The sequence below is a fragment of the Malaclemys terrapin genome, chromosome 5 (assembly GCF_027887155.1).
Source record: "Malaclemys terrapin pileata isolate rMalTer1 chromosome 5, rMalTer1.hap1, whole genome shotgun sequence".
Taxonomy (NCBI): Eukaryota; Metazoa; Chordata; order Testudines; family Emydidae; genus Malaclemys; species Malaclemys terrapin.
The window spans coordinates 124,764,139-124,790,810 of NC_071509.1; the positions used below are offsets into that span (position 1 = coordinate 124,764,139).

Sequence of the window (26,672 nt, forward strand, 5' to 3'; positions counted from 1 at the left end):
TGATACTACAGATCCTTAACACCTCCTTAAAGTCTGCTGTTGAAAGGGTGTGTATTCTAAGCTTCTAAAGAATTGGTAATCTATGGATTTGTGCCTCCAACAATTTTTTTGACATACATATTAACGCTATAGAACATGGGGGCTTACTTTTTATGCTTAGTCTGTCACTGCACATACACTACAATCGTAAATCAGTCACTATGGCAGCTGATCACAACTATTCTTATAATTAAAGGTTTGTGTAATTCCAATAGCGGCTGTAAATAGAATGAGGTGAATTGAGGATTTGGTTTTAACTTGTCTGAATTTCCTTGTTTGTGGATTTGTCATGAAATCCACAAGAACGGTCTGAGGCACATGAAATATTGACACTTCACTAGCAAACAGAAGGCAAGCTCACTACTTCATTATGAGGGATAGCTCTTGAGAGTATTAAAATTCTCACTTTTTTTTAATAGACAAGTCATTATTGTGCACATGTATTATCTAGTTTTCACTAAAATGTCTCAGGGATTTTTACTACACAAACTTAGTATCATATGCTAATACCAAGCATAGCTCTTTTTCAGTACGTGACAGTCAATCCACGTGCTGTAGAATTGTAAACTCCAATAGAGATAACGTTTATAGGATTTCAAAGGTGTTAGCATTTCTGATTTCAAGGAAGGACGAAATATGGATGTAGCTTTGGCTCTGTTGATGTGTTCTACCATGTCTTTGTGTTACAGAAATAGTTAGTGTTTCCTGCTGTTTGTGGTTCTATTCGTTTACAAATGACTTTCATTAGCAAGTACAGCATTATTTTAAAGGTTTCTTACTAAAATATTTTTTCATTTTTCAAAAATAAATACTAGGGTTTTAAAAACAAGTAACCCTGCACAAATCTTTATTTGAGATGCTTGTGCTTTCAAACAGTTTGCGGAAATCAGAAATGAAGCATTTTCTTCCAGTAGCTTAATTAGCGGGCACTTAAAATGCACGTGAATTCCAATTAACTGCAATTGTCAACGGGTTATTTATTTATGTATTTATATAAAATAGCAGAACTGTACATACCTTAAGACATGGAAACCGCTTTAAACTTCTTTAAAAAGGCAATATAAAATATTACATACATGTTGGTATGAAACCACTAGAGCTCTAGTGATGGGCAACCACTAGTTGCCCATCACTACATGCGTCAGTCATTTTTGTGCTGACATTTTTATGGAGAGCTACAATTAAAACAGGAACATAGGGATACTTAACCACTATCCAAGAAGAAAATATTAATATATTTAAAAAGTCAGTAATGGAATAGTCTTAGTCATGCTGAGTTTAAGGTAGAGAATTCTACCTCTACTCCTATTCAGTGTCAATTTTAGGTGTTTAGAAAAGATGCTGTAAAGGGGACTTTTATGTTGACTATTTGCAGAAATTTTAAGAAAATAGCTTTAAAAAAAGTATATAACAGGTCTTAGCAGGAACATTTAGTTTCTAAATATGCAGTAGTCGTCCCCCGTCCCCCCCGCCCCCCCCAAAAAACCCTCAGTAAGAGAGATTATACACAGTGAAGAAGAGAAAAGATAGGTGGGCTTAGTTTTTAAATAAGTTTTGAATTTAAAAGGGGTCTTGTGAGGGTTTTGTAGGATTTGGGACCAATCTATGACTTTTTGCATATGACAAAGTAATTTCAAGTATGATTATGTGTGATAAAACTGCTCATGCAACTCCTGCTTTAGTATGAATGGAAAACCCTTTGCACCTGGGTCTTGCATATACCATCACTTCAGTGTGTTCCTGTTTGGGTAAGAAATACTCTTTTTGTCTCTGAACAGTGATTCCCTGGAGGCTTCACAGCCTGTTGCTTATGCCGCTGCCTCTGTGAGGAGCATGCCTGTAAGTCCAGACAAAACTGACACCAGACCAGCTGCAGCCAATATCACATCTGCTACAGCCTTTAAACCAACCGGACCTCAGAGTGCTGTCAAATACTCAGGTTGGCAACCTTCAAACCAACCAGGTAACTTTAAAGAAGCCTTTCTTATTCACTTAGAGAACTTTAGACACCTTATTAAAATAGTCCAGTTTATTTGACAACAATATTTAAATTCAGATTGGATTGCTCATCCAACTTTGTCATTTAATAATATTCATTACTGTTACTTTTTAGGTCAATTTTAAACATACTTGTGGGCCTGACCCTGTATCTTTTTTGTGAATGTCCCATTTATGTAATTGATTTTTCTTCTTGTGAGTAAAAGTTGAAACCTCAGGTTCCTTAGATATTTATTAAAGTCAGATAAATTATATTTAAAATACTGGTATTATAAATGGACATTTCCCAGATGTGTGTAAGGTATATGAAGTATTATTTTGACTGTGAAGAAGAAACATACATTTAGCCACTATGCCCTTCTCCCAGCTGGATTTTATATATTTTGAAAATCATTCATCGGCATTATGCGGAGCTGGTTAAGTGTTTGGTATTTCTGGTTTGCTGTCTTTGGTACCAAAAAGAGAATAAGCAATTTATTTTAGTTTTTGTAGTGCAGATTTTAAAGGTTGGTTCCTATAAGAACAATCTGAAAGTTTATTAACTTTCAGCACGGTTTAGTAAATTTTATCCATGTGCACCAATGCTGAGAGAGCTTTCTTATGGAGAATACACTCATGATCCCTTTTTAAAAACCAAAAGAGCAAGACAGTGGTGTGATCCAGGAGAAAAGGTGTTTATTTGCAATAAGTATTTGTTCTAAGAAATATACCACACGAAAATTCATCTTCATTTTGTGGTAATGACATGTGTAGTATATTGAGATAGTCTAACCCTTTTTAATTACACTGCTTTCCAAACTGAGGTGATCTTTGGTCCCAGGCTGTACTTGAACATTCATTTGTAAATAACCAGGGAAGTTTCTATTGATGATCAAATTATAACCATCAGTTTCCTTGTAAGAATGAAATGAGTTTTCTCTCTTGCGCTTCTGATGGAATATGAGCCATGAAGTATCTTTTTTTTATCCTACTATTAAGAGAGCTTCCTTTTTTGAAAAAAATCCATACAGGCTAGAAGATAAATCTCAATGAGCCCAATGTAAAAATGGAGAGAAAACATATGGTGTTAATGCTGGATGTTTTGTAATGGGGTCTTCGGAACATATGGTCATATTATTGTCTGTTTAATAAAGATGCCAATATATTCCAGTTTGAACAGGCAGTACTACCAAAGATCCTCATGGTGGCAGTACACTGTCACTTCTATACTCATTTGTAGGACTGTCACAGAGTAAGGATCTTCTTAAGGCAGCAGAATATTACTGACAGTGTTAGGGTTTATTTCAATTTAAGTCAGTCTATATTTTTACTGAATTATTTTTTTTTAATTAGCGGTCTTAAAAATATCCTCTTAAAAGTTATGCCTTCAGTTCATCGTGCAGTTGTAGCAAGCATTGGTGTGACTATGGTACCTGTGTGTATTAAATAGTGACATGTCACATTAAATATTTGTCTAAATTATGAATTCTTTCCCAGTGTACTAGTGCTTGTTTCCACAAGATGATTGGTTTATTTTACTTGCAGAGATCCATTTCAATACTTGGCGTTTCAGCAGTATGACAGTCAATTTCAATATGTTGATGGGGATTTCATTGCAAAATCCCACTACTGCAGCATTAATATAAATGTAGTGCTTGGGATGGATTTTTGGGGGCGCGGGTGATGGGTGCCATATAAGCATGGAGAAAGAAAGATGTATAAGGATGAATTAAATCAGCTTTCTTACTAATCTTTGTAAATATATGAATATACGGTACCCCTTGAAAAACTAGTATTATATGTTGGTGATGCAAAGCAGAAACACAGCCTGATTTCTTTTTTGGAATCCATTGCATATTACCTTGTTTGTTGGTCATGAGTTCAGGGCTTCTGATGGGTTTTTTTGCTTTTTCATATTCAAGCATTTTCTAAGAATTTCAAGTCTTCAATACATCTATGTAGTGGAGGGAGGGCTGGCTGTGTGTGTAAGTGTTCCAGTTTTACATCATTCAGCCTTGACAATGTTCCTGTTAACATTTGACAATTCTAAGAGCCATACAAACTGATTCTGCCAGATCAAAAGTCTCTATTAGTGTGAATCCGAGCTAGGCTGTTAAAATGAGGTATTCTATTTGAATGAAAGCAACTTCATTCTGTGTGCTAGCAGGCACAAGAGAGTGGCTGGTGCAGTAAAGCGTTAGGTTGAATAATCAACACCTAACCCCCTGGACAATAAAGTAAAAAAAAAAAAAAAAAAAAAACCCAGAAAGCTTCCTTCATCCTAGTTCAAGGTGATCTGCTAATTGTAGAGAAGTTCTATGCAGACAGTGACCATAATCGCCTTTAGCCTATTGTTCTGCTGTAGAGTTTGGGGGTAGATTGTTTTAGTAGAATCAGGCTTAGATTGCCTTAAATGTAGCCAGCTTCCTTGGGAGCTACATCTCAGGTCACTATCTTTTCCAATAAAAATATAACAAAGGCTGGGGTAAAAGTAGCATAAGAGGTGAGGCTTTCTGGCTTTCCTTATGTAATGTTGTTTTTCTTATCCTGCTGTCCTTTAGAGTGCCTGTGTCTAAATGCAGTTTGTTAAAACACTGAGGGGGGGGGGGGGAGTAGAATTTCTGCCATTTCTAAGTGTTTTTTATTTTATTTATTTTTTTAAACCATCTGAGTTTGTCTGGCGGGGCAGTATAGGTAGGTATACTTGTCACTGTGTTGAGAAATAATGAAGAGGCTGCATTTCACGATTTGATTGAAATGTTAACAGCCGCCAAGGTATCTCAAGCTTGACCAGAGATTATATTACAGGTTTCGTTTGAGATCTGCCCTTTAAACCTGACGTAAGCTCACCTGTGGTTTTAGATAGCATTTGTTACCCAGAAGTCTTTGAAGAAGGTAGTAATGCAAAACCAGCAGATGAAAGAGATCTAGGCATGGTTACAACAGCATTACAGCAGAGATTGGATCTTCTTCTTTTTCTCAGGCATATATTTTACAAAATGGAAACCTTCAGGGTCTCACTGAAGTTAAGACCAGCAACTTTTCTCTGACAAGCACAACTCCTCAGGATAAAGTAAACGTGCATTTAAGAAACAGAACAAAACTTCAACCATTGCAAGGCATATTTTATATTCAGTCACTAATTCTATTTCCTGGTTGCATTCTGTGTACCCGAAGCTCTGTGTTCTTGGTAAGTGAAATTCCTGACACTTCACAGTCTAAAAACAATTCAGGCTGGATTTATAAAGGTATTTAGGAGCCTAAAAGTGCAGATCTAGACTAAGTGGAATTTTCAAAGGTGCCTATTTGTCACATAATGAAAGTAATTCAATGTCTTTCTAAGAAGAAAGCTGGTTCTCATTTTTACTAACATGAAATGCATGCGTACAGCAGTGTTTTAAAATATATTTCCTACTTTTAAGCTGCAAATTTGCCCTTCATAAAACTGGAAGTCAGTCTTAGGAAATAATTAAAAGGTAGAAGAAGTCTGTCCATATTCATTTGCTATTAATAGCAGGTTTGTAACATTTGAAGATTGTTTCAAGCACCAGCTGTAGTATTAGTGGCATTTGGGGCAGTTTTAAAATTGTCTGTTGAACATCACCTCATGCTGTATCCGTAACAAAGCTGAACCCAGTGGTAGGATTCAGTGTGGTGTCCAAAGAAGCTGCAGACATGTGTGATTGGGCACATGTTCTATATACATAGCATGAGCATTATGGGTAGTTATATTTCTATAACTTCAGACTACACTAATCAATCACTAGTCAGGGTAATGTCTTCTAGTATGCCTACAATAAGCAGCAAATAGAGTAGCCCTCCAGATTAAGATTCCCCTCCCTCCCCATCACCCCAAAAAACCCATCATTGGTCTAACTTAGGAGGGTCATCTTCAGTCCGCGCCAGCAGGCGGTAGTGCAAGAAATACACAGGCTGATCTATTTAGCAAAATAGAAACTATTTTCTATGTGAGTAGTGCAATGTCATCTGTCTCCCTTTGTTTCTGCTATTCTGGACTACCTACTAACAACAACAACTTTCGGGACTGTCTATCGGCGCCATAGGGAGAACACTTAGCTACAATAGCTGCACATCATCCTGCAGTTCATGATGAGACCATATGTTCCCCACCCTACAGTTGCTAGATTCCTCAAAGATCTCATTTCATTTGTTTCCCCCAATCTAGGAAGCCCCCTCCTTCTTGGGACTTCAATATACGGTTATCTGGCTTAATGGGATACCCTTTTGAACTCTTAACAACCTGTTCCTTTTACTGTTTATCTATGAAGACTGCATTGTTACTGGCAATTGACATTGACTTGAAGAATAGGGGCCATTCGGCTCTGAATGACGGATACCCCTTATACAGTGTTCCATAAGGACAGGCTCACTCAAAGGCCTCATCCTAATTGTTTCAGAATTCCACATAAACCAATTTATTATCTCCCGGTATTTTTCCTTAAGCCTCATTCAACCTCAGAAGAAGCTCAACTGCACAAATATGCTACAATATGCAGTCTCTGTTTACATTGATAGGACAAATCCATTCAGAAACACACCTTGACATTAGTGGCCTTTGCAGAGAGAGTTAAGGATCAGGCTATATTCTCAGAGGTTACATAAGTGGGCCTCTAACCTGTGTAAAGACATGTTATGAGTTAGCCAGGTTAGAACCACCTAGCCGCCTCTGGAGCTCAGGCAGTCCCTCCTTCCTGTTGAAAGAATAGCCCAATTTCTGAAATCTATGGGGCAGCTACATGGAGCTCAGTTCAGACATACACAAGTGTCTACTCATTGGTGAAAGATTCCAGATCAGATGCTTGTTTGGTAGGGCTGTACTGCAGTTTCTGTCCTAGTGCTCACCTCCACGCAAATGGACGACTGTTTATTCATCACCAAAAATGGAAGCTGTGTAAACAATCACTTGAAGAAAGAACAGTTATTTACTCTACAGGAACTGTAGTTTTTCCACACTGGAACTCCCTACACCCCTTCTATGTAGTCCTGTTCATCTAGGATTCTGTATTGGCAAAGGAAGTGAGGGACAGTTGGTCCTGCTCTGTCCTTTATGTCCTCAAGGGCACATGAACATGCAGGGTGAGAATCCATTCTTCTTCGATTGCTGATCTCTTTATGTATTCTGCATGTGGGCACGCATGTGCCCGAGTCCGGAGATCTGGACAGCGTCTGTTGGCCCGCATTTGTGCAGCAGGTCTCCTCATGCTCCTGAATGAGGGTATAAAACGCAGTATAAGTCAATGCCCCCTCAGTTCCTTCTTACCTCATATGAGGCAGTCTCTCCTTTTTCCCCATCCCCATCAGAGGACTTTAGGCAATACCAGGACTTACTACGAAGAGTGGCTAATGATCTCCAAATATCCCCGGAGAAAGTCCAAGACCCAAAATATTGTGAGATAGACATTCTGGAGCCACAGAGCCCAAGTAAGTGGCTCTTCCAGTTAAGGAGGCCGTATTGGCACTGCCCAGCGACCTGCACCCCTAAACCTAAGAGGGCCAAGAGGAGCTATTTCATCCCATCAAAGGGAGTCAAATTTCTGTTCTCCCACCTGTTCCTGGCTTCCTGGTGCTACAGGCTGTTATGGCACAAAATGGGTCACAATACTGAAGGAACACCCAACCAGAAAAGAGCTCCAAGAGACTGGGAGTAAGGTCTCTGCAGTTTTGAAATTCCCCATCACCAATTACCAGACTTTACTAGCCAAGTACAACTTGAACTGTTCTAGGCTTGCACTCTTTAAGGACAAACTTGCTCTGATGACAGAGCCCAATTCCTCTCCCTTCTAGAGGAGGGCAAATTGGTGGCATAAACGGCCCTTCAGGCTGCAGTTATGCAGTGGATACAGCATCCAGAAGCTTGGCCACCAATATTATGAGGAGGAATTCATGGTTGCAATCCTGGGGCTTCCCCAGGGAACTGCAGAATATGATCAAACACCTTCCCATTGAGTCAAACATTTTTAATGGGAAAAAAAAGATGCTCTTTTAATTGGTTAAAGGACTCAAGATCTACCCCTCCACTCTCTGGGGGATCTACACATCAGCCCCAAGGAGGAGAGACACCAAAGGCAGACCTGTACACCAAGACCACTGCTGCCTACTCCTCATGCTCTCTACTACCAGCATCCTGACAAGCCTCCCTGGAAGAGACAGAAGACTTAGCCCTGCTTTTCAGCCCATTCCCAGCCCACTGCTGGGAGCCACTTTTGACATCTTAGTTAAGACCCACTTATCATTTCTGATGCTACTTGACCCGTCTGTCAACTTTGCGGGCCGTCTTACTCTCTTCTCCCACAACTAGGAGTTAATTGCAACAGACAGTTGGGTATGGGAGATTATCTTCCAGGGATACTTCAAAGAACACCCTCTCCTTCCTTCCTCACAAAACTGCTTCCCAGTCCCCCTTCAGGGACTACTCTCACAAGGTGATTCTTCAGCAGGAAGTGGACAACAGAACATGTCCCACCTCAGTATCAAGAAAGAGGGCTTTATTCTCCATATTTCCTAGTCCCCAAAAAAGACTGAGGGTGGAGATCCATTCTGGATCTTTGGCAACTCAATATCTTCATTCAGAAGTTGAGATTCAGGATGGTTACGCTGGCATCCATCATCTTCTCTCTTCAGGAAGGGATGTGGTTCAGGACTCGCAATGTGAAAGACACATATTTTCATTTAGACATTCACCCCTCCCACAGGATGTTCCTACAGTTTATGGTGGACTGGGAGCATCTCCAAGTCCTCCCCTTTGGACTAGCGACAGCCCCCAGAGTGTTTACGAGTTTTCTCCATGGTGGCAGTAGCCCAGATTGAGGCATCAGGGCCAGGCAGTCTTTCTGTATTGGACCATACTCCTTGTAGGACAGTCCCAACAGGTGGTCAGGTTGGCTGTTCGGTTCCTCATCTAGAAGCTTGCATTAATGGAGAAAAGTCTTTTTTATCCCCCAGAAGGGTAATAAACTTTATTGGGGCCACATTGGTCTCTGTTTCTACAAGAGCCATCCTCCCTGCAAAAAGGTTTCAAACAATGTGCAGCATGATTTCTTTGATTTTCTGCCTACCAAAATTACATTGTGAATGTGCCTATCACTGCTAAGTTACATGGCAGTATGTACTCATGTGACACTATTTGCCAGGTTTTGTCTACGTTGCCTGCCAGTGTGGCTCAATTCAGTCTACTCTACCAACCAGGACCACATCAACTCCAAGGTGACCGTTCCTACCAGGGTCATCACCTCCTTCATTTGGTGGTCAAACCCAGACAAGGTACGAGTGGGAGTCCCCTTCTCTACTCCAACTCTGTCACCATTGTAACAGATGCTTCCATTCTCGGGGGGGGGGAGGGCACCCATCTGAACAGTCACACTGTGCAGGGCAATGTGGACTCCATGGGAGGCCAGACTACATACCAACATCCTACAGCTGCGGGCAGTCTGCTTTGCATTCAAGGTCTTCCTCCCACTCATTTGCTCCCTCTATATCCAGATAATATCACCACCCTGGTCTACATGAACAGGGAGAAGTAAGGTCTCTACTGCTTGTCTGGAGGCAGTCAGACTTTGGAACTGGTGCATCAAGCACAAGGTCACTTTCCAGGTGGCATACTTCCTGGGTATTCACAGCTTCTTAGCCAATAATCTCAGCAGGCACTTCTTGGCAGACCACAAGTAGGAAATCCACAACTCCATTCTGACAGACATTTTCACATGGTGGAGCACACCTCTGTGGGACCTCTTTGCATCACAAATGAACAAAAACCTCTCCCATATTGTTCCAGGGAAGCCACAGGCTGCAACTCGCAAGGCAACACTCTATTATCATGGACAAAGGTTTCAGATAGGCCTTTCCTCCCATCCCCTGCTTCCACAGGTCCTGAGAAAGAATAGTCATAACGTCCCTCTTGTGGCACCATACTGCCCAAGACTATTTTGGTTCCCAAAGCTTCTGTCAATGTCAGCCCACCCTCCAAATCAAGCTCCGTCCTTTTTCAGAACTCCTGATGCAGGACAGAGGCAGAGTCAAACACCCCAGCCTGGGCTTGCTTCACCTTTACCGCATGGTGTTTGGATGGGTGTTCGAAGCAGAGCACTCTTGTTAAACTCCCATCCAGGCTACACTTACCCAGAATAGAAAAGATTTGACTAGGACATGCTATGTAGCTAAATAGAGGCATTTCTTTGCCTGGATACAGCACAGTTATTCTTACCCAGTCTCTTCCAGCATCCCAATTGTTTGTTTACCTTTTGTCTCCAAGGAAATCTGGTCTCTCGATCAGCTCATTACAAGTCAACCTCGCAGCCAGTCATTAGTGCCTTCCTCCCTCCCATAGACAGGTGTTTTGTCATGCTGTCGAAACTTATTAGACCTCCATTTGAACCCTTAGCAACATGTTCTATGTCCCACCTATCCATGAAGGTGGCATTTCTAGTGGCCATCACTTCCGCCAGGAGGTTCATCAAAGTGGGAGTCCTCGTGGCAGACCCTCCCTTTATCGTATGTCAGAAGGACAAGGTAGCCCTTCGCCTTCACCCTAAACTTCTCTCCAGGGTCATCTCCAAATTTCACCTTAACCAGTGCATTCACTTATCTGTCATTTTTCCAAAACCACACACTACTTCTGAAGAGAAGAGACTTCATTCTCTCAGTGTTTGGCATGCACTTGCTTTTTACCTGCAAAGTCCCGAACCCATCAAAGTCTCCAAGAACCTTCATCGTCATAGCAGAGAGATCCCATGGTCAGGCTATAATCTCTCAAAAGATTTCCGAGTGGTTTTCTAGCTATATTATCTAGTGCTACCGACTAGCTCACATCATGCCTCCCAACGGTATAACGGCCCACTCCACAAGAGCACAGGCCACCATGGTAGCATCCCTGCAGGAAGTCCCTATGCAACACATACGCAAAGCAGCCACCTGAGCTCCATATGCATGTTTTGCTACACAATATGCACTAGTCCAGGCCTTTGCTGCAGATGCAGCAGTGGGATCTGCAGTACTGCATGCATCTTTGCTGCCAGCTTCCTTGCATCCACCTCAAGTCTGAGCCCTGCTTGCCAATCACCCATATGTGAAATACAGATAGGGAGTAGCACTCAAGATGCAGAGGTTACTTATTGGAACTAGAAGTTCTTCGAGATGTGCCATCCCGCTCTGTTTTCCACTACTTGCCCTCCGTCCCCTCTGCTTCAGATTTGGTTGGATTCTCGGGAAGAAGAGGAACTGAGGGGGCATCGACCCATGCTGCCTCTTATACTCTCACTCGGGAGCAGAGATCAACTGTGCATTTGTGGGCCAATGGACACTGCTTGTTAAAATCTCTGGACTGAGGTGCATGGTGCTCATGCAAACCTGCATGTAGAATATAGATAGGAACCAAACACCTTGAACTTCCAGTTACAGTAAGTAACCTCCATGTCTCGTGTATGGGGTATATGCACACCAGGAGTGGAAAATATGATTACTACTAGGTTGTTAAACATGGTTTGATATCACGTCTAGCTGATGAACTTGTCCTTTTCTCCTCAATGGTCAAGGGAAGAAATTCTTGCCAAGATTTGAATCTTCTTGCAAACAAATTACTCTTGACAGAATTATGACTACATTCCAGTGTCATTTTACTAGTCAGTAGCTAAATAGTATGTAGCGCCATTCATTCCCAAAGAGCCCCAAAACACTTCACCACACCACCACTTTATGCACTCAGCACATACACAGGAATTGCTTTTGTTCACCACTGACATGCGGTTTGTTTCTTAGGTGAAATGTAGCAGCTGTTGGACAGCACACAGTAACGGTCCTCAGCAACTTGACAGGAAGTGAAGAATAATACTGTATCGAATTGACATTGCTGGGGCTTTTTAAGATAGAATTATTCAATAACCTCAGTTACCCAAATTGGAATTTGGCCAGGGCACAATCCCGTTTTGTAGACCATCTAGTGGGATCTTTAATAGTCAGAAATGGCTAGGACTTCAGTTTTATATACTTTTTTTAATGAAAGATCACTCTGCTACCTGCACTGAAGTTGGGGAGTGGAGGTATCACACAGTGCTGACTTAGGAGGAAAAGTGCCATCAAGAGTATTTCCAGTACTGTTTCTTGAGGTTCCTGCTTAGTTTTGGGGGTCTGAAGTGAAGTGGTACAGGTGCAGCTCCTAAAAATCAGTTTTCCATCTGGGAAAGTGTATTGCATTTTAGTCAGCAGCTCTCTTGCCTTCTAGACCTTGTAGCTGAGTAATAGGATCAGATATGGAGGGCTTGTGATATAAGGTTCAGAAGACAAACTAATTTCTAAGTGAGTAATACTAAGTGAACGGCTACCAGAGTATATTAATTTTGGTTTTTCCCATTTGCACTATATCTTCTTCCCATCTTATTTCTCAGCCCGATTCCACTAAGATACACAATCCCTTTCCAGCAGAAGCAAGATTGGAATGTCAGCATATTCTTCAATAGCTACAACTGTCAGTTGCCTAATCCTGAGCCAGCAACATGTGTTAAGCACATGCTCTGTTTGATGGAGAGAGCATTTTGGAAGCTGGCTTTAAACATAGACGAATTGTTCCCCGGGGGTCTTTGTCTGAAAAATTCTGTTATTTCCCTGCAGTTGTCCTCATATGTTTGCTAGGCATAAATTTACCATTTATTCTCTGTAGCGTCATCTTTCTGTAATTCTCCAAATTGATAGCTGTTCTTTCTTCTTGCTTGTTCCCTTGGAACCCTTAGGCAGAACCTCCAATGTGTGAGAAAATTTAAACCTGGCACTAGCCATGATGTGACACCCTATCCTACATATAATGACAATGTAACCAAGACAAAAGTTCACTGTCCCCACCTGCTGGCAGTTATATCATGGGGAGAGGTTTGAGTCTACTACAGCCTTCTTACTGAGGAACCTGGTTGAAATTCTGACTATATTAAAGGCAGTGGGAGTTTTGCTATTAGCTGAGACAGCACAGGGTTGGGTTCAGAGATCCTGAGTTTGTTTACTGCTACCAACAGCCCATCAATAGCTATTACATTACAACAAAATGCTTATCCTTTCAGAAAGGTTTTTCTCTAGAGGTCAATACAGAGAGTGACTATGACATAGTCTCAGTCTCTCTCTCTCTCTCTCTCTCTCTCCTTCTTTTTCTGTTTTTTTATTTTCTTATTTTGCTTTCAGACCTGATAGTGAACTGGATGGCCCATCGTTCTTAGAAATGCTTTAAGCTGGGAGACTCAGCCTAGCCTCACTATTAACGTCATCTTTGTTTTCAAGGCTCTGCACTCCTGAGAGTGACAAATCAGTTCAGCTCATCTCTATTCACTTCTTTTACAGAATGGGGAAACTAAAGGCACAGTTACTATCTGTGTGCAGTGAGAACTGTGGTCTGAATTGGGGGGGGGGGGGGAAGGTGAAGAACCTTATATGTTGGTACACTGACATCTGGTAAAAATGAGCCTTTGAATCCAATAAGGTCCTGCCCTTTTCACTGAAATGAAAGTTAATCAAAGTTAGCCATTGCATAATGCACGTCTTTTTTAGTGAAAACCTAAAACCCTTGTCTTACCAGTTGTCTATAAAGAGTAATATGACTGATGGATGAAAACACCAGAACTTTCAATGTGGTTTATAGATTTGTGTGTTAGTAATTTTTCAGTTAATCTAAATTATTATGCTGTCATATGACAGCAAGCTACAAGAATTTTATTCTTTTAAAAGTTAACTCATATGAACTCAGACTTAGCCAAGCAAAACCCATTGTGAAACCACAGTAAAGTAATTTGTAAATGTCAGCCATTCAAGTTAAACTATTTACTTGCAGTGTGAAATTGTAACTCTTGAGAACATGGTAAGAAGCAGAATGTATTTAGAAATCTGAATATTTGTGGTTAAAAAGGGAATGGGTCACAGGAACGATTCACAGTTATGCCCAAAACTTGTTGGAGATGCATGGTATAATGGACTTCACTATAGGATGTCCTGAACTGAACCCATCTCTGTCAAAAGTCATACAAGGTCAGTAGCAAAGTAATTATGACTTGGTATTTCAAAACCTGCACACCATTTCACTTAACTTTCCTGTAGTTACAGTGCTGCATCTATCTGACTATTTGAACAGACACACACATTGTTTGCTCTTGCAGTGTTGTAATTGCACACACAAGTTGGGAACATAATTTTTCCATGTGTGAGTTTTGAAGATGAAGACTCTGCATTCCTCTGCTTTTATACAACTTGAATAATAGCACAGAAATGTTAAGGATTAATTAGTTAATGGGCCCAATTCTGCTTTGCCGGACACCCTGTGTAGTTGTTTACACTAGATCAAAACACTAACATGTAGGACTCACATGTTGTGATGATGTAAATGTAAATGACCGTACAAGGTACAGAACAATGGAGAGTCATGCTCAGTGTTTGTATAGAATGCTTTGAAAATGTAAAGCATGATCCATTTACTCAATACTAGCCTTATAATTGCTCAGTTTAAACATCAGTGTAATGTAAAAGGACATACAGGGTGTATTTCAGTTGCGTAAGTATAGGATGTTAATTTTTCATAAGGTTATATTCACTCTTCTTATTTAATTCTTAAGGTAAAAATTATTTGAACTGAAAGCAGTGAAGACGACAGCAACAAAAAAATACCCTCTGCAGAAAAGTATGTTGTGGGTTTCAATATGTGGAACTCCAGCCAAACAGTACTGCACTCTGTTGTGCAGGGGTGTATGTCACTCTCCAGGCTTTCTTGCATTCCAGGACCCTTTTCAGTAAACGACGCCAGTTGTGCCAAATTTGTGATGGTATAAGATGTAACAAATCACAAGGAGACAAGCTGAACCAAGCCAAAACCACCATACTCATTTTAATTAAGATACTTTACAGCCAATTTAATTTGAGTTCTTCTAGCTGAAAGGCTAGTTGCTAACACAGGAAACTAACCCCCCGAAGTTGCAGAGATTCCTGAAATTAGGTCTTGGTTGCACCTGTTCTGATTTTTTCATGGTGCACATACCAGCATACTCGGTCATTTAAAGAAATGATAATGGTTTAATCCTTCCTGTTCTGCCTTTCATCAGTAGGGTTTTTTTTAGCTTTGATTATAGTCCACAAATTCCGTATGAACCAAAGAGGGACTATTGAATGCTTTTTTCTCTGCTACTTATCTTGAAGTTGTGTCCATTTAGCCTGTGCAATTTCACGCAGGGCTCATATAGGGTAGGGTATTGCATAAGTTTAACATAACAAGTTGACAGCAGATTTTTTCAGACCCTTTGCTTCATCCGGCCATCTGTTTGATTTGGAGGGAAAGGGACTGGAAGAGTTTGTACTGCACCGTATATTAACAAGAGTCCAATAAGTGCGCATATGAACCTTTATAGTCTCCATCCATCATACAGTAGTCTGATAGCATTATGTAAATCATTGGATTACAGCACTTTCAAATGAAGTTCTGGCGCTCCCACCAATTAAAGCTGCACTGTTATTTATAGCTATTACATGAAGTCTGATGTTCTGTTTAAGTGAGCGTTAAACAGTTCAGACAGTTGTATTGTTGCTATGCACCAGAGAACCTCTGTCAAAGTGACTTTGGCACTGCTACATATCCGCCTTTTCCCCTTTGTCTTAGAAACCTTTCACTAGTGTTTGTATTCATCCATGGGTTCAGCATTGGAACATGCTATTGTTAATATAACCAGGGCAAAGTCACACTGGGATTTTCAGAAAGAAAAAGGCAGTTCTTTACCTTGCTTCAGACCTAGTTAAATATTAAACCAACCATACCAAAGAGTTTTGTGAAAGTAAATACTTAAGGCCAAACTTTAATAATATAGTGCACAGTGTTGTTCATTTCAGAAAAGCTAGCTACAACAATGAAAAACGGCCCCTCAGTAATAGTTTAGAAGGAGTATCATTAATTAATGGCAATGAGGGCAAAGTGAAGCCTGTAGAAATCTGAAATGTGGCTCACAAGTTCCCTTGTAACCTTCAGAGACTCGAGATCCTTGCATGTAGCACTTCCAAGCTATTCAGATCACGATGGAGTATTACATCCTGGGGCTTATCATCCCTCCATATTAGAGTGGCTACCGTCTGCTCCATTTTATGAAAATTAAGGGGAGCCATTAAGACTCCCTGTGAAAGGGCAGTCAAGTACCTTAAGAGGCTTCCAGGGTTTGGCTGGGTGGTTTCATTTCCTCTCTACACTCAGAGTTCACTTGACAGGTTTGGGAGCAAAGATGTGCACCTCCAAAACCTCAGCAACCTCCCAAGGTACTTGAACACCCTGTCATGCGCTCTCTGTCAAATTTCAGTAATCTTTTGATTGGGTTGAACTTGTGCATTTCTCCTTTAACCTACACTGTTAGGGTCTGTTTTCTGTTTGGTTTTTTGAAACTTTCTTTTTAACTCCTTACACATTTTTGCTAGTCTAATAGTTCAATTGCCTTCTTTTTTTCCTCTTTAAAGCATTGCAGTCTGATTTGCTTCAATGGGGGAAATGAGGGTATAAACGGTGACAGATATATATATGTCTGACAGCAGGTGAACAGAACAAAAATCATAAAATATATTGTATAAACTACAGATAGGGCTCAAATTGATGATCAGTTCCAGATCATGTTGCAGGATGTGCTTGTATTGAATGTGCTAGCTTGGGACTAGCTCTAGTAGTACTTGAGTGTAATTTAAGAAGACAAAAAAATAGCTACTCTAAAAGCTATCTAGTTATAAAAAAAAAAAAACTGTACAAAACAATGTTAAATAGACTTTAAAACAGGAGCCAAAAGTATAACTGGAAGATGTTGCTTTTGTGATTGCCGCCCTTTTGCTCGATTGAACCACGGACTTCTAGAGTTAAAAGTGTGAGATGCACATCTTGAGCTTTAAGTGCCACCGCTTTGTAGGTGGGAAGATGGAACAATTTTTATTTGTGTAACAAACACTCACCAGTGGGTTACACTTCTTGTTTAAAGCATTGGAAGTTACTTTCAAAATTCTGAAGTAAACTGTAGTTTTTGGTTTTGGTTTTTTTGGTTATCCTTTGAGATTAGCGAGTCAAATTAACCAAAGGTATTTTGTCTATTGTTTTAAATTTATAGTCTACCTACCAACAGCTTTAAACTTCGGCTTTGCCATGATTTCTAATGAGGAAAGCAATTCTTTCTGTTCTAGTTTATATCATCAAATAGGACTGCTGCTGGCACATAACAAAAAAATATTAACCCCACTGAGAGAGAGAGACACAATAGGTATTGAAACAGTGACAAGAATTTCTAAACACTACTTTGGAATTCTTTGTAAAAATATTCTTAAGCCTTATCCTGCAATCAGATCTACTGAAGTGGACCCCTGCATCCATGCAGAGTTTCGCTGGGGAGAATGCTGGCAGTTTGTATTACTGCATCCAAGACTTGTTTATGGAAACACCATTCTCTGAGGGATTAAATTTTAATTTCTCAATTTGTATCATGACCACAATCTCATTTAGGGCCTGATCTACTCCTGTTGAAGTTGAAAAGGTGTTTTGCCATTAATTTCAATTGAAGCAGAATTGGGCCTTCTAATTCAGACTGATGTTATGTTGTCTTTTCCTGTCCCCTCATACAGCCATAAATTGAAGAACAGAGCACCAATCTGAACTTTGAATTCTAAGCTTTCTTTAAAACTATTCACTGTAGTGTTTTTTGGTATTAAACTTCCATTCAAATTCATTCTTATGTCTATATATGAAAGATGCTGTGTTACATAGGATCGGTATCAGACAGGACATGTTACCAGAACTGATAATGCTCCTTTCCTTCTTTCTTATTTGAAATAGATTTTCTCAACCATGTTGAGAGATTTTTCACATGCAGAGATCTTGTTTTTGACCAGAAATAACTTAAAATTTAGTTCAATCCCCACAAAAGTGGGCTTTATAATTACTGTGCATTGAGACTAAAGAAAAGAGAACTTTGTGTTGGTTCATGAAGTTTAAAAAAAAATTAAAAAGCAAAAGGTTTTTCTTAAATAAACAATGAAAACAAAGTTAGCAAATGTGTTTGAATTGGCGTTGTTATTTAACAGGCATCTCAAATGCACATTAGCAGTGTACCAGAAGCTGTGCTGGAATTTGATTTGTGAAGAAAACAATCTTCAAAGAGATTAGTTTTTAGTGTGTGTCTTTGTCTTCTTACTAGCGGGTACCTGCAAGTTAGAAGGTAAAGTACGAGGAGAGGGATGGAAAGCATCATTAATCAAAATATTTTTCTTTCATGTTTCTCAAAAGCTTTTTTCCACCTTGTTATCTGCACTTATTTGTAGGCTCAGCAGGCATTAATAATCTGAGATAAACTACAATGGAGCAGTGACTTGCTCATGATTAAGTGTTTTGGAGATACAGTTTTCAGAGGTAGCCACTTTCAAGGAACGCTAAATGTTCAGATGATGGATTAAGAAGTGTGATCTTTTTTTTAAAGATCTAATTTTTTAACAATTATTGACTGTCATCCATTCTGATCTCGTTCTAATAGGTGTTATACATCAAGATTAACAGTAACATACTTGTATGAAAAAAGAGTAACTTGTATACTATATACTACCTCAGAGGTTGGAAAGGATCCAAAAGAGTGTCAGCCTTATCTCCAAATAACCTGGCTCATGTCGCTTTATCAAACCTTAGAGTTAATTAGACAGAAAATGTGTGTGGTGTATTGGTCTTCCAATGGGGAAGGAGTAAGGAAAGTGGGTAATGAGGCCATTTTATTGGATTAATAACCAGCAAAATTGCAGTACCAAAGCCTTGGTGCCAAAACGAATTTCTCTTTCAGGTGTACTTTTTGGCCCCAGACGTGTGTGAATAAGTCTCTTTTTAGTTCCAAGAAAGAGTGTATTGTGTTACCTCCCTTTTACCATTAGAAATGACTTGTTTAATTTTCTATAATATCACTGTTGCCTCGATGAGTGACTGTATAAGCATATTATAAGGTTCGTCATAACTCTAAGCCGTTATACCGCTTAAATGCTCTAGAGTACTAAAGATCCATGCTGCTAGTCCACCGGTTAGATCCGCACTCCTCTCTAGGAGGCAGGAGAGAGACTCCTGTTGTTTTTCTTCAAGATTATCAGAAGGAGTCAAGACTGCACAAACTAATCATATTAAAATGTCTTGACAGAATTCCATCCATATATGATGACCAGGCATGTTATTGTCACAACACACACATCACAATAAAATGTCAAGATTTCACTCTCTAATAGTGGGTTTTTTTCCTCTTTTCAACTCAAATCAGTATTGAGTGGCTTTCCAGCATACAAGGTTCTGGATTGCTACACTAAAGCTGCAACAGAAAGCAAGTAGTGATTAGCTCTTCTCTTCCCTGTGATCACAAGTAAAAGGCTGCTGTACTACTTTTTGTCAGTGTGCTTAAGAACTAACAAACAACCAGACTTCTAAACCAAAAAGGAGTAATCACCTTAATATACTTAGCTTGCTGCAGCAATAAAGGGAGAGAAGTGGAGGACTGCTTATTCATTATCCTGAGCAACGGAAGACTATCTTCTGTGCCTTTCATGTCCCCCTTTCTCTCTTTTTTTTTTGAGAAAATCGTTTGTTTTTTAACTCAGCTCGTAAGTCTCCTTTGCTTTCAAGAAGTAGTGAAGATATGCACTACAGTGGAAAAAGTTCACATAGGATGCTAGTTTGTGGTGATTAGCTTACCAGTATTAGAAAAACAAAAGGAGAAAACAGTGTATGTGACAAGGTGGTCTGTGCAAGCCAATCTCGAAAGGGAAATACCATCTTTGTCACTTGGAAGACCTGTTAACTAAGGGCATGTCTAGACTACATCCCTAAGTCGACCCCAGGCTCTAGCTTCCCTGTTCCCGACTCGGCGCGAGGGAAGGAGGTAGGGGCAGCTGCCCGTGTTTCTCAAGTCCCAGAGCAGGAAGCTGCCGGGCAGCAGCCCAGCTGGGAGTGGAATGCTGGGGGCAGCCAGCCTCTAGCCGCTCAGCTTTCTGGTCAATTTCATGGCTCCTGCGTGGAGCCGTGAAATTAACAAGACAGCCAACAGCCCATGTAAGTAATGCAACGTCTGCACAGATGCTGCGTCACCATACCTACACTGACCGAAGCACTATGCCTCTCGTGCAGGTGGTGTTATGTCCGTATAGTACAGCAGTTACATCAGCGGGACAAGGCTGTAGTGTGTACGCTGACGTAATTAGGTCGACGTAAGCTGCCATACATGAACCTAACTGTGTAGTGTTAGACCAGGCCATAATAATCAGGGAATGTTTCATGGCAATAATAATTGACCAGCTGTAAACAAGGTTTCTTGTCGTCATGGTTTATTTTAGGGAGATCTGAAAATAGAAGAGTAGGAACTTCATTTATACACGACTCTCTCGCCCCCTCACCCCTTTGCGATTTTTTCCATTTTATTCTGTTGTAGCTCTCCTGCTTGGTGGTGATTCTTTGTATTCGGCTGAACATATGTGATATAAATGGAGTGTGAATGGTACTTAATTCCCCCCACACACGCTTCTTTCCTCTAAATCACTGCAGCATTTGATTTCCAGCCTTTCCCAGAGCAAGGAGAATGAGTATGCTTTGATGCTTTAAAGCTGGACTTCACTTCCTTTGGTGCAGCCATGTAATCTCTGTAGCCAAGAGTTAAAAGTTGGGCAGAAAGGGGGAAATCCTTTGTCTTTATGAATCTTTATTCCTGACCTTGTATTCCTTGGCATACTTCATGCAAAGCTGTTGTCTATTTTATAGAGCACTGACGTTTATTATAGTTGGCTACTTTTTTTAAGAAGTTTAAAAATTTGGGCATATTGCTCTCTTGCATTGTATTTGCTTAAGGTGTACAGTTGTAAATGTATTTTGGTTCATGAGCTCATTGCTGTGGTGGTGGTGGTGGTTGAATGGTTTGTTAATACAGCAGCTCTCAAAGTGATTGTTTAAAGCCTTTACAAGCCTGTATGTTTTATAATATTGAAATGAATAGAAACCCAGTATCTGAATCTGCCATTTCAAATATTCAGGCATGTTGTGGCAGTTTCACTTTGTGAGATTTCTCAATACATTTATGGGGATTCTCTTTGAGAAACTTGGTGAGGGGGGAAAGATGATCTGTTGAGGAACTTGGAAAGTAAGTTTATTTGTTTTGTGGGGGTATTAAGAATTTCTGGCATCTTTCAATTCCCTTGGCCGTAATGGCATTCTACAGATAATGAATTTTATAATTCATAAGCCACTTAAGAAAACAAAAGAAATCAGATCTAAAGTGTGTATGTTCTGTTACTACTTTTATCTTTTGTAACTGTAAAGTCTTAGCATTGGGTCTTAAATAACTGCCCCACAGTAGGTTTAAGTACAGGTTTTGAGGTCTGATCCTTGTAGTAAGTTTCAACAGTAATAGGAGTTCTATTAATATTTAAAAGGCACACGTTTAGGCTACGTCTGCTCTTCGAGCTCAGGGCATAATTCCCAGTTTGAGGAAATGCTGCTACATTAGCTCTCATCGAACTCCCATACTAAACATAAAGGGGAGCTGTGACGACAGGAGGGGCTAGACACCTTGAATACGATCCTGTCTGAGAGGCTAGGTATATACTCGGGCCGGGTGATCCCTCCTGCCACCTGTGCCATCGCAGCTACGCTCGGTTTTTAATGCAAGAACTCAGTCAGAGCTGGCTTAGGTATGTCTCTTTGACTGGGAAGTACTCCTCCATCTTGAAGTGTGCACATAGCCTGAGAAGGTAAAGTAGATTTGGGGGTGAGTGGCCCCAGTGAAGTCATAGGTAGTTCTGCCACTGACCTCAGTGGTGCCAAAACATCACTCTAGAATTCTGAAATTTGATAGAATATTTCTAATAAAATAATAATGTTATTAATCAGGGCCAAGCACTCCAGTCCGATGTGCTCAGCCATCTATAGGAATGAGGGTTTTTTGAGTGGAAATTAATTCTTTTGTGGCTCAGCCACAGGCCCCAGCTTTGCAACCACCGTAAAAAATGTCTAAGTGCTGTATGTCTCCTTAAGAAATAAGACTGAAAAAAATAAGCAGCATTGCTAAGCTCAACCCTTGATCCTGCGAGCCTCCTTTGATACAATATCTGATACAACAATGGAAATCATCTGCACCTCCTGGAAGAGAAAACTGGCCCAGTAGATGATGATAGTGGAGTTGATTTTTGAGTTGTTGGACAGGTAAGTATAGAATAGTGTTCTGAACAGGCAGATCTGTTGATGGGTCTGGTGAAGCAGTGCTAGAGACCGTTACAGTTGATGATTACTATATGATGAATTCTCTGACTCTGGGTAGTATTTCCTTTGCTGACATGCTGTGGTGTGTGTGTGTGTGTGTGTAACCTCTCCCCTGTTTCCTATGAGCTCTGTCTCTTTTACTTTGGTTCTTTTTCTCAAAGCTTTCTTACAACAGAAAGCAGTTAGCAAACGTTATTGGGTGATCGATGAATGTGGTCCTAGATTATTCTTAACGCCGTTTATTTTTTCTTATCTTACTGTGCTTAATATAACTTTTCATTTTCCATCCTACAATAAGAAAGTCCCTATTTTTTAAAGAACTTGTTGTTCTTAAATGTCAGCAGTTGTAGGTTTAGTATCGCCTAGATGAAGGAAAGGTATTCCTCCTGGTTCGTTATTTCATCAGTTAAAAAATTTGAACAGTGAAAGCATTGGCGATGATCATTATTGGTGGTGCACCCTACCCAAAGAGCACATTATCGATGACATTGGAAAACTAATTCATAGAGCTGTTTACTGAGTAATTTGGCACATTTCTGTAATTATTAAATCTAATTTTGGATTTACTGCCTAGCCACCTGATGAGAAATCCCAAACCATGTTGGTTGACGTTGTCAGAACCAAGTACTACATTCTTTAAAAATTACTCAGAGAATTACTCAGGACACTTGTACAAAAACTGGAGGCTGACTTGAGCCTACAAATAATGCCTCTGCCCAATATCTGTACCTCCATCTACCTCCAGGCAGCTAGACTTGCCATTGGTTCTCCTTTTTCTCAGGCAGTGATGGAGGGAGGACTCCTGAGACTTAATTTTGCAAGATGAATTCAGGAATAATGTGTAACTCCCAATCTCACTGTTTGTTTGTTTGTTTTTCCTTTTCTTTTCTTTTCATAGACCACCACTCACAGGTGATCCGTTGTCCCCACCACCTGCATTTCCTCTGCCTGAGGGCCCCAGGATGGAAGAGGTCCATGGAAAAGATAATATTGTTGGTTGTATTATCTTTTCCATGTAAACTCCACATGGTGGATAGGTGACAATAAGCATTTCCTTACACGCACAGGTCCACCCAGTCTACGCATCCTCCCCTGTCCAGCTCGTGCAGGAGCAGGTCACCATTAGTGTGGTCTGAAGGGGGTAGGGTAGGATATGATATTGCAGCCCTCTTCCCTTTTCACCTTCTGAGTGGGACAGTAGAAATCTGTGGAAGGGTCAGGGGGCATGGGACAATGAACTCAGTGTTGCCAATTCGCACAATTTTATCATGAGACTCCGTGATGCTTGGTATTTTTTTGTAAAGCTCAGCTTCTGGAAGCAAATTATGACGTGAGAATCTCAGCTTTCATATTTTTAAATCCATTCTGATTTCAGAAATGCCTTAAAAACTGGTCCTAGTACATCTAAAAGTTCAGAAACCTGCTGCCTATTAATTTCATTTGGTGACCCCTAGTTCTTGTGTTATGAGAAGGAGTAAATAACGCTTCCTTATTTGCTTTCTCCATACTAGTCATGGAGACCTCTATCATACCCCCCCTTAGTCATCTCTTTTCCAAGCTGAAAAGTCCCAGTCTTAATAATCTCTCCTCATACAGAAGCTGTTCCATACCCCTAATCATTATTGTTGCCCTTTTCTGAACCTTTTCCAATTCCAATATATCTTTTTTTGAAATGAGACAACTACATCTGCACATAGTAATCAAAATGTGGGCATACCATGGATTTATATAGAGGAAATATGATATTTTCAGTCTTATTATCTATCCGTTTCTTAATGATTCCCAACATTCTGTTCGCTTTTTTGACTGCTGCTGCACATGGAGTGAACACTTTCAGAGAACTATCCACAATTATTCTAAGATCTTTCTTGAGTTGTAAGATGCATGTCATGCTGTTTTGTCACTGCTCATATATTTTTAACCTTGGCTTCAGCCTGATCTGTCCAAAGCACAGTGAGATCTTAACATGTCACATGTTCTGTAACCTGATTGCTCCATTAGGTCCAATTTTATCCTTTCCCACTTAATTGAAAACCATTCTGTTTCCCAGAAATTTTAGCCTGGTGGGTAATGGTAATGTTGGTTTGGTGCTTTTGGTGGCTAGTCACCTGCCAGAGTGAGTGAAAAGAGTAAACTGGATCCATCACGTTACCCTGTTGCTAGCGCTCTCTCGCTCACTCTCTCGCTCGCTCTTTTATAGATAGATAGATTTTCAACGTCATGTATGTACTGTGCATATTTTACACACACAAATTCAGGTATTGAACTGAGCTCTTTTCACTTGTATACCTGTTTATTGAGGTTGACGCAGTATAGACAGTATTCAAAATACTTTTTACTCTATTTTCCATAGCTCCTGCGAGTGGATGGACATCAAACAATATGACACCGTCTGGTGCAACTGCACCAAGCGATAAGTCTGTGACACAGCCTCAACTAACAGAGCAAGATACTTTGGTGCAGAGAGCAGAGCATATTCCAGCAGGAAAGCGTACTCCTATGTGTGCTCAGTGTAACCAGGTCATTAGGTTTGTACTCCTTTTAATGATCATTTTATCCTAAAATCTTTCTGACAACATAACCTTGGTTTTTTGTTTTTTTTTGTTTGTTTGTTTTGTTTTTTTAATTATTTCGTCTCAAATGCTTTTGGGCTGCATTTCAGTATAACAAGATTCTGTGTTATATACCATTTTCATGCATGAAATCCACATGATTCATTGTAAAAAAAAAAAAAAAAAAATTAGCCTGGACCTGGTGATACAGGAATCAAATGTGGAAGCCAGTATATGCTCTCAATAGTCATGGGTGCTTTTAGAACCTGTTTTACTGAAAATTGGAATGTTGACTGGGACGTGGCAAAAATAAAACCTAAACCAAATAAACAAGTTGTGACAAAATCAGACATTCATTCAATCAGCCCCAGAAGATTAACAAGTCGAAAGGCAAATACAGGATGATACGCAAATCAAATAAGGAATAACCAGTTTTGAATGATACTTGGTAAGCCAGAACAATTAAATGAAAAGAGGAGGAAACATAAGATACTCCCACACATAAGAAGAAATGTCACATTTTAATTATTGCTAGGACTATAGTAATAGTTCCGCCCCCAGTATCAAATCTTGAAATCTGTCCAATCATAATCTAGGGCTAACCATCATGCACTTGATAGTTAGTGTCTAGTGACTTTGAGTTGTATAATATGGATGGAAAGAAATTTCACCATGACACGTTTTTTGACTGAGATTAAGCTTAATAAATTCCATTCACTTCAGTGATGTAATGATGGGTTTTAATATATAGCCAGAGATTTCTGCCAATTAGCTGATGGGTCTTTCTCCAAACATCAGTAAATGTAAAAAGGACCACCTCATGTGAATGTGTGAACCTTCCTGGTATTCCTTCCGTAAGGAGGGGAGAAGGATGAATTTCCGAAGAGCTAGGTCATGATCTTGGATTTAAAAAAAAAAAATTCTTAATGTGTGGTGTGTTCTTGGGCAAATTTTAAACACACACACACACACACACACACACACACACCCCTGGGCTGCTCAAGCTCATAAAACCAGGAAAATAATTTACCCCAATGGTGAGTCTGTTATAGGTCCCCCTCTTATTTTGACCTATTAATTTATTGACCGTATTTTCAGCTATAGAAGTAAACGAAATTGAGAATGCACTGTAGTTTTCAGCATGGTTGAGCCAACAGGCTGCCTTGATCAGAATTGGATACTTTTTCTGAAAAGCTAATTTTAAATAATTACCTCTACTTCATATATAAAAGTCTCAAAAAATCAACTTTTCTCTATTGTAGTCTGTTGACTGTACTACATCTTTATGTCCTGGTTTGGGATCCAAGTCAAAACTGAGACAGCTCCGTAATCATATGCTGGGATGTATACAACTGAATTGAATTCCACTTCTTGACCCATCAGCTTTCCACTCTGATAGTTTCCTATCTGATCATTTAACATTAGGTTAACTTTAGACTAATCAGTAGTAACTGAAGTGTGATGAGATACACTGGAAGGATTTATTTTTAAATGATTTCTTTGCTATTTTTATTAAATAATCAAGGCATTAAAAATGAGTAATCTGGTAATTTTCTTATAGCAATAATGAATGAAATATGTGCTCATGTTCTAATTCAAACAGACAGGCATTCATTCCGATTCAAATTTTATGCTGCACTATAAAAACATAAAATGTATGTGCTCACAAGTCTGATGGGTGCAATTAAAAGGATGTATTGAAAAGTTTAGCCTCTAAGACCACGTATCATTTAACTATCTCATTACCTGGCTAATAGAAATTTCCAAATGGATCAGTAAATTACATGCAGAAAGCCAAGCATGCCAGTCTTCCACAGCTGTAGTTATTTTGTTTTTAAGGTGTAAGACTA

General features: G+C 39.8%; 1 protein-coding gene across 14 annotated transcripts in view; it reads left to right on the plus strand.

Annotated features, from left to right (window-relative positions):
• Positions 1 to 26,672, plus strand: part of PDLIM5 (PDZ and LIM domain 5) — a 230,558-nt gene that overhangs the window by 190,820 nt on the left and 13,066 nt on the right. For all 14 annotated transcript variants that reach the window (XM_054028930.1, XM_054028931.1, XM_054028938.1 and 11 more), the window contains 2 exons: positions 1,818 to 2,002; positions 24,624 to 24,798. In XM_054028930.1, the coding sequence (XP_053884905.1) occupies positions 1,818 to 2,002; positions 24,624 to 24,798 (360 nt within the window). The remainder of the gene's footprint in view (positions 1 to 1,817; positions 2,003 to 24,623; positions 24,799 to 26,672) is intronic.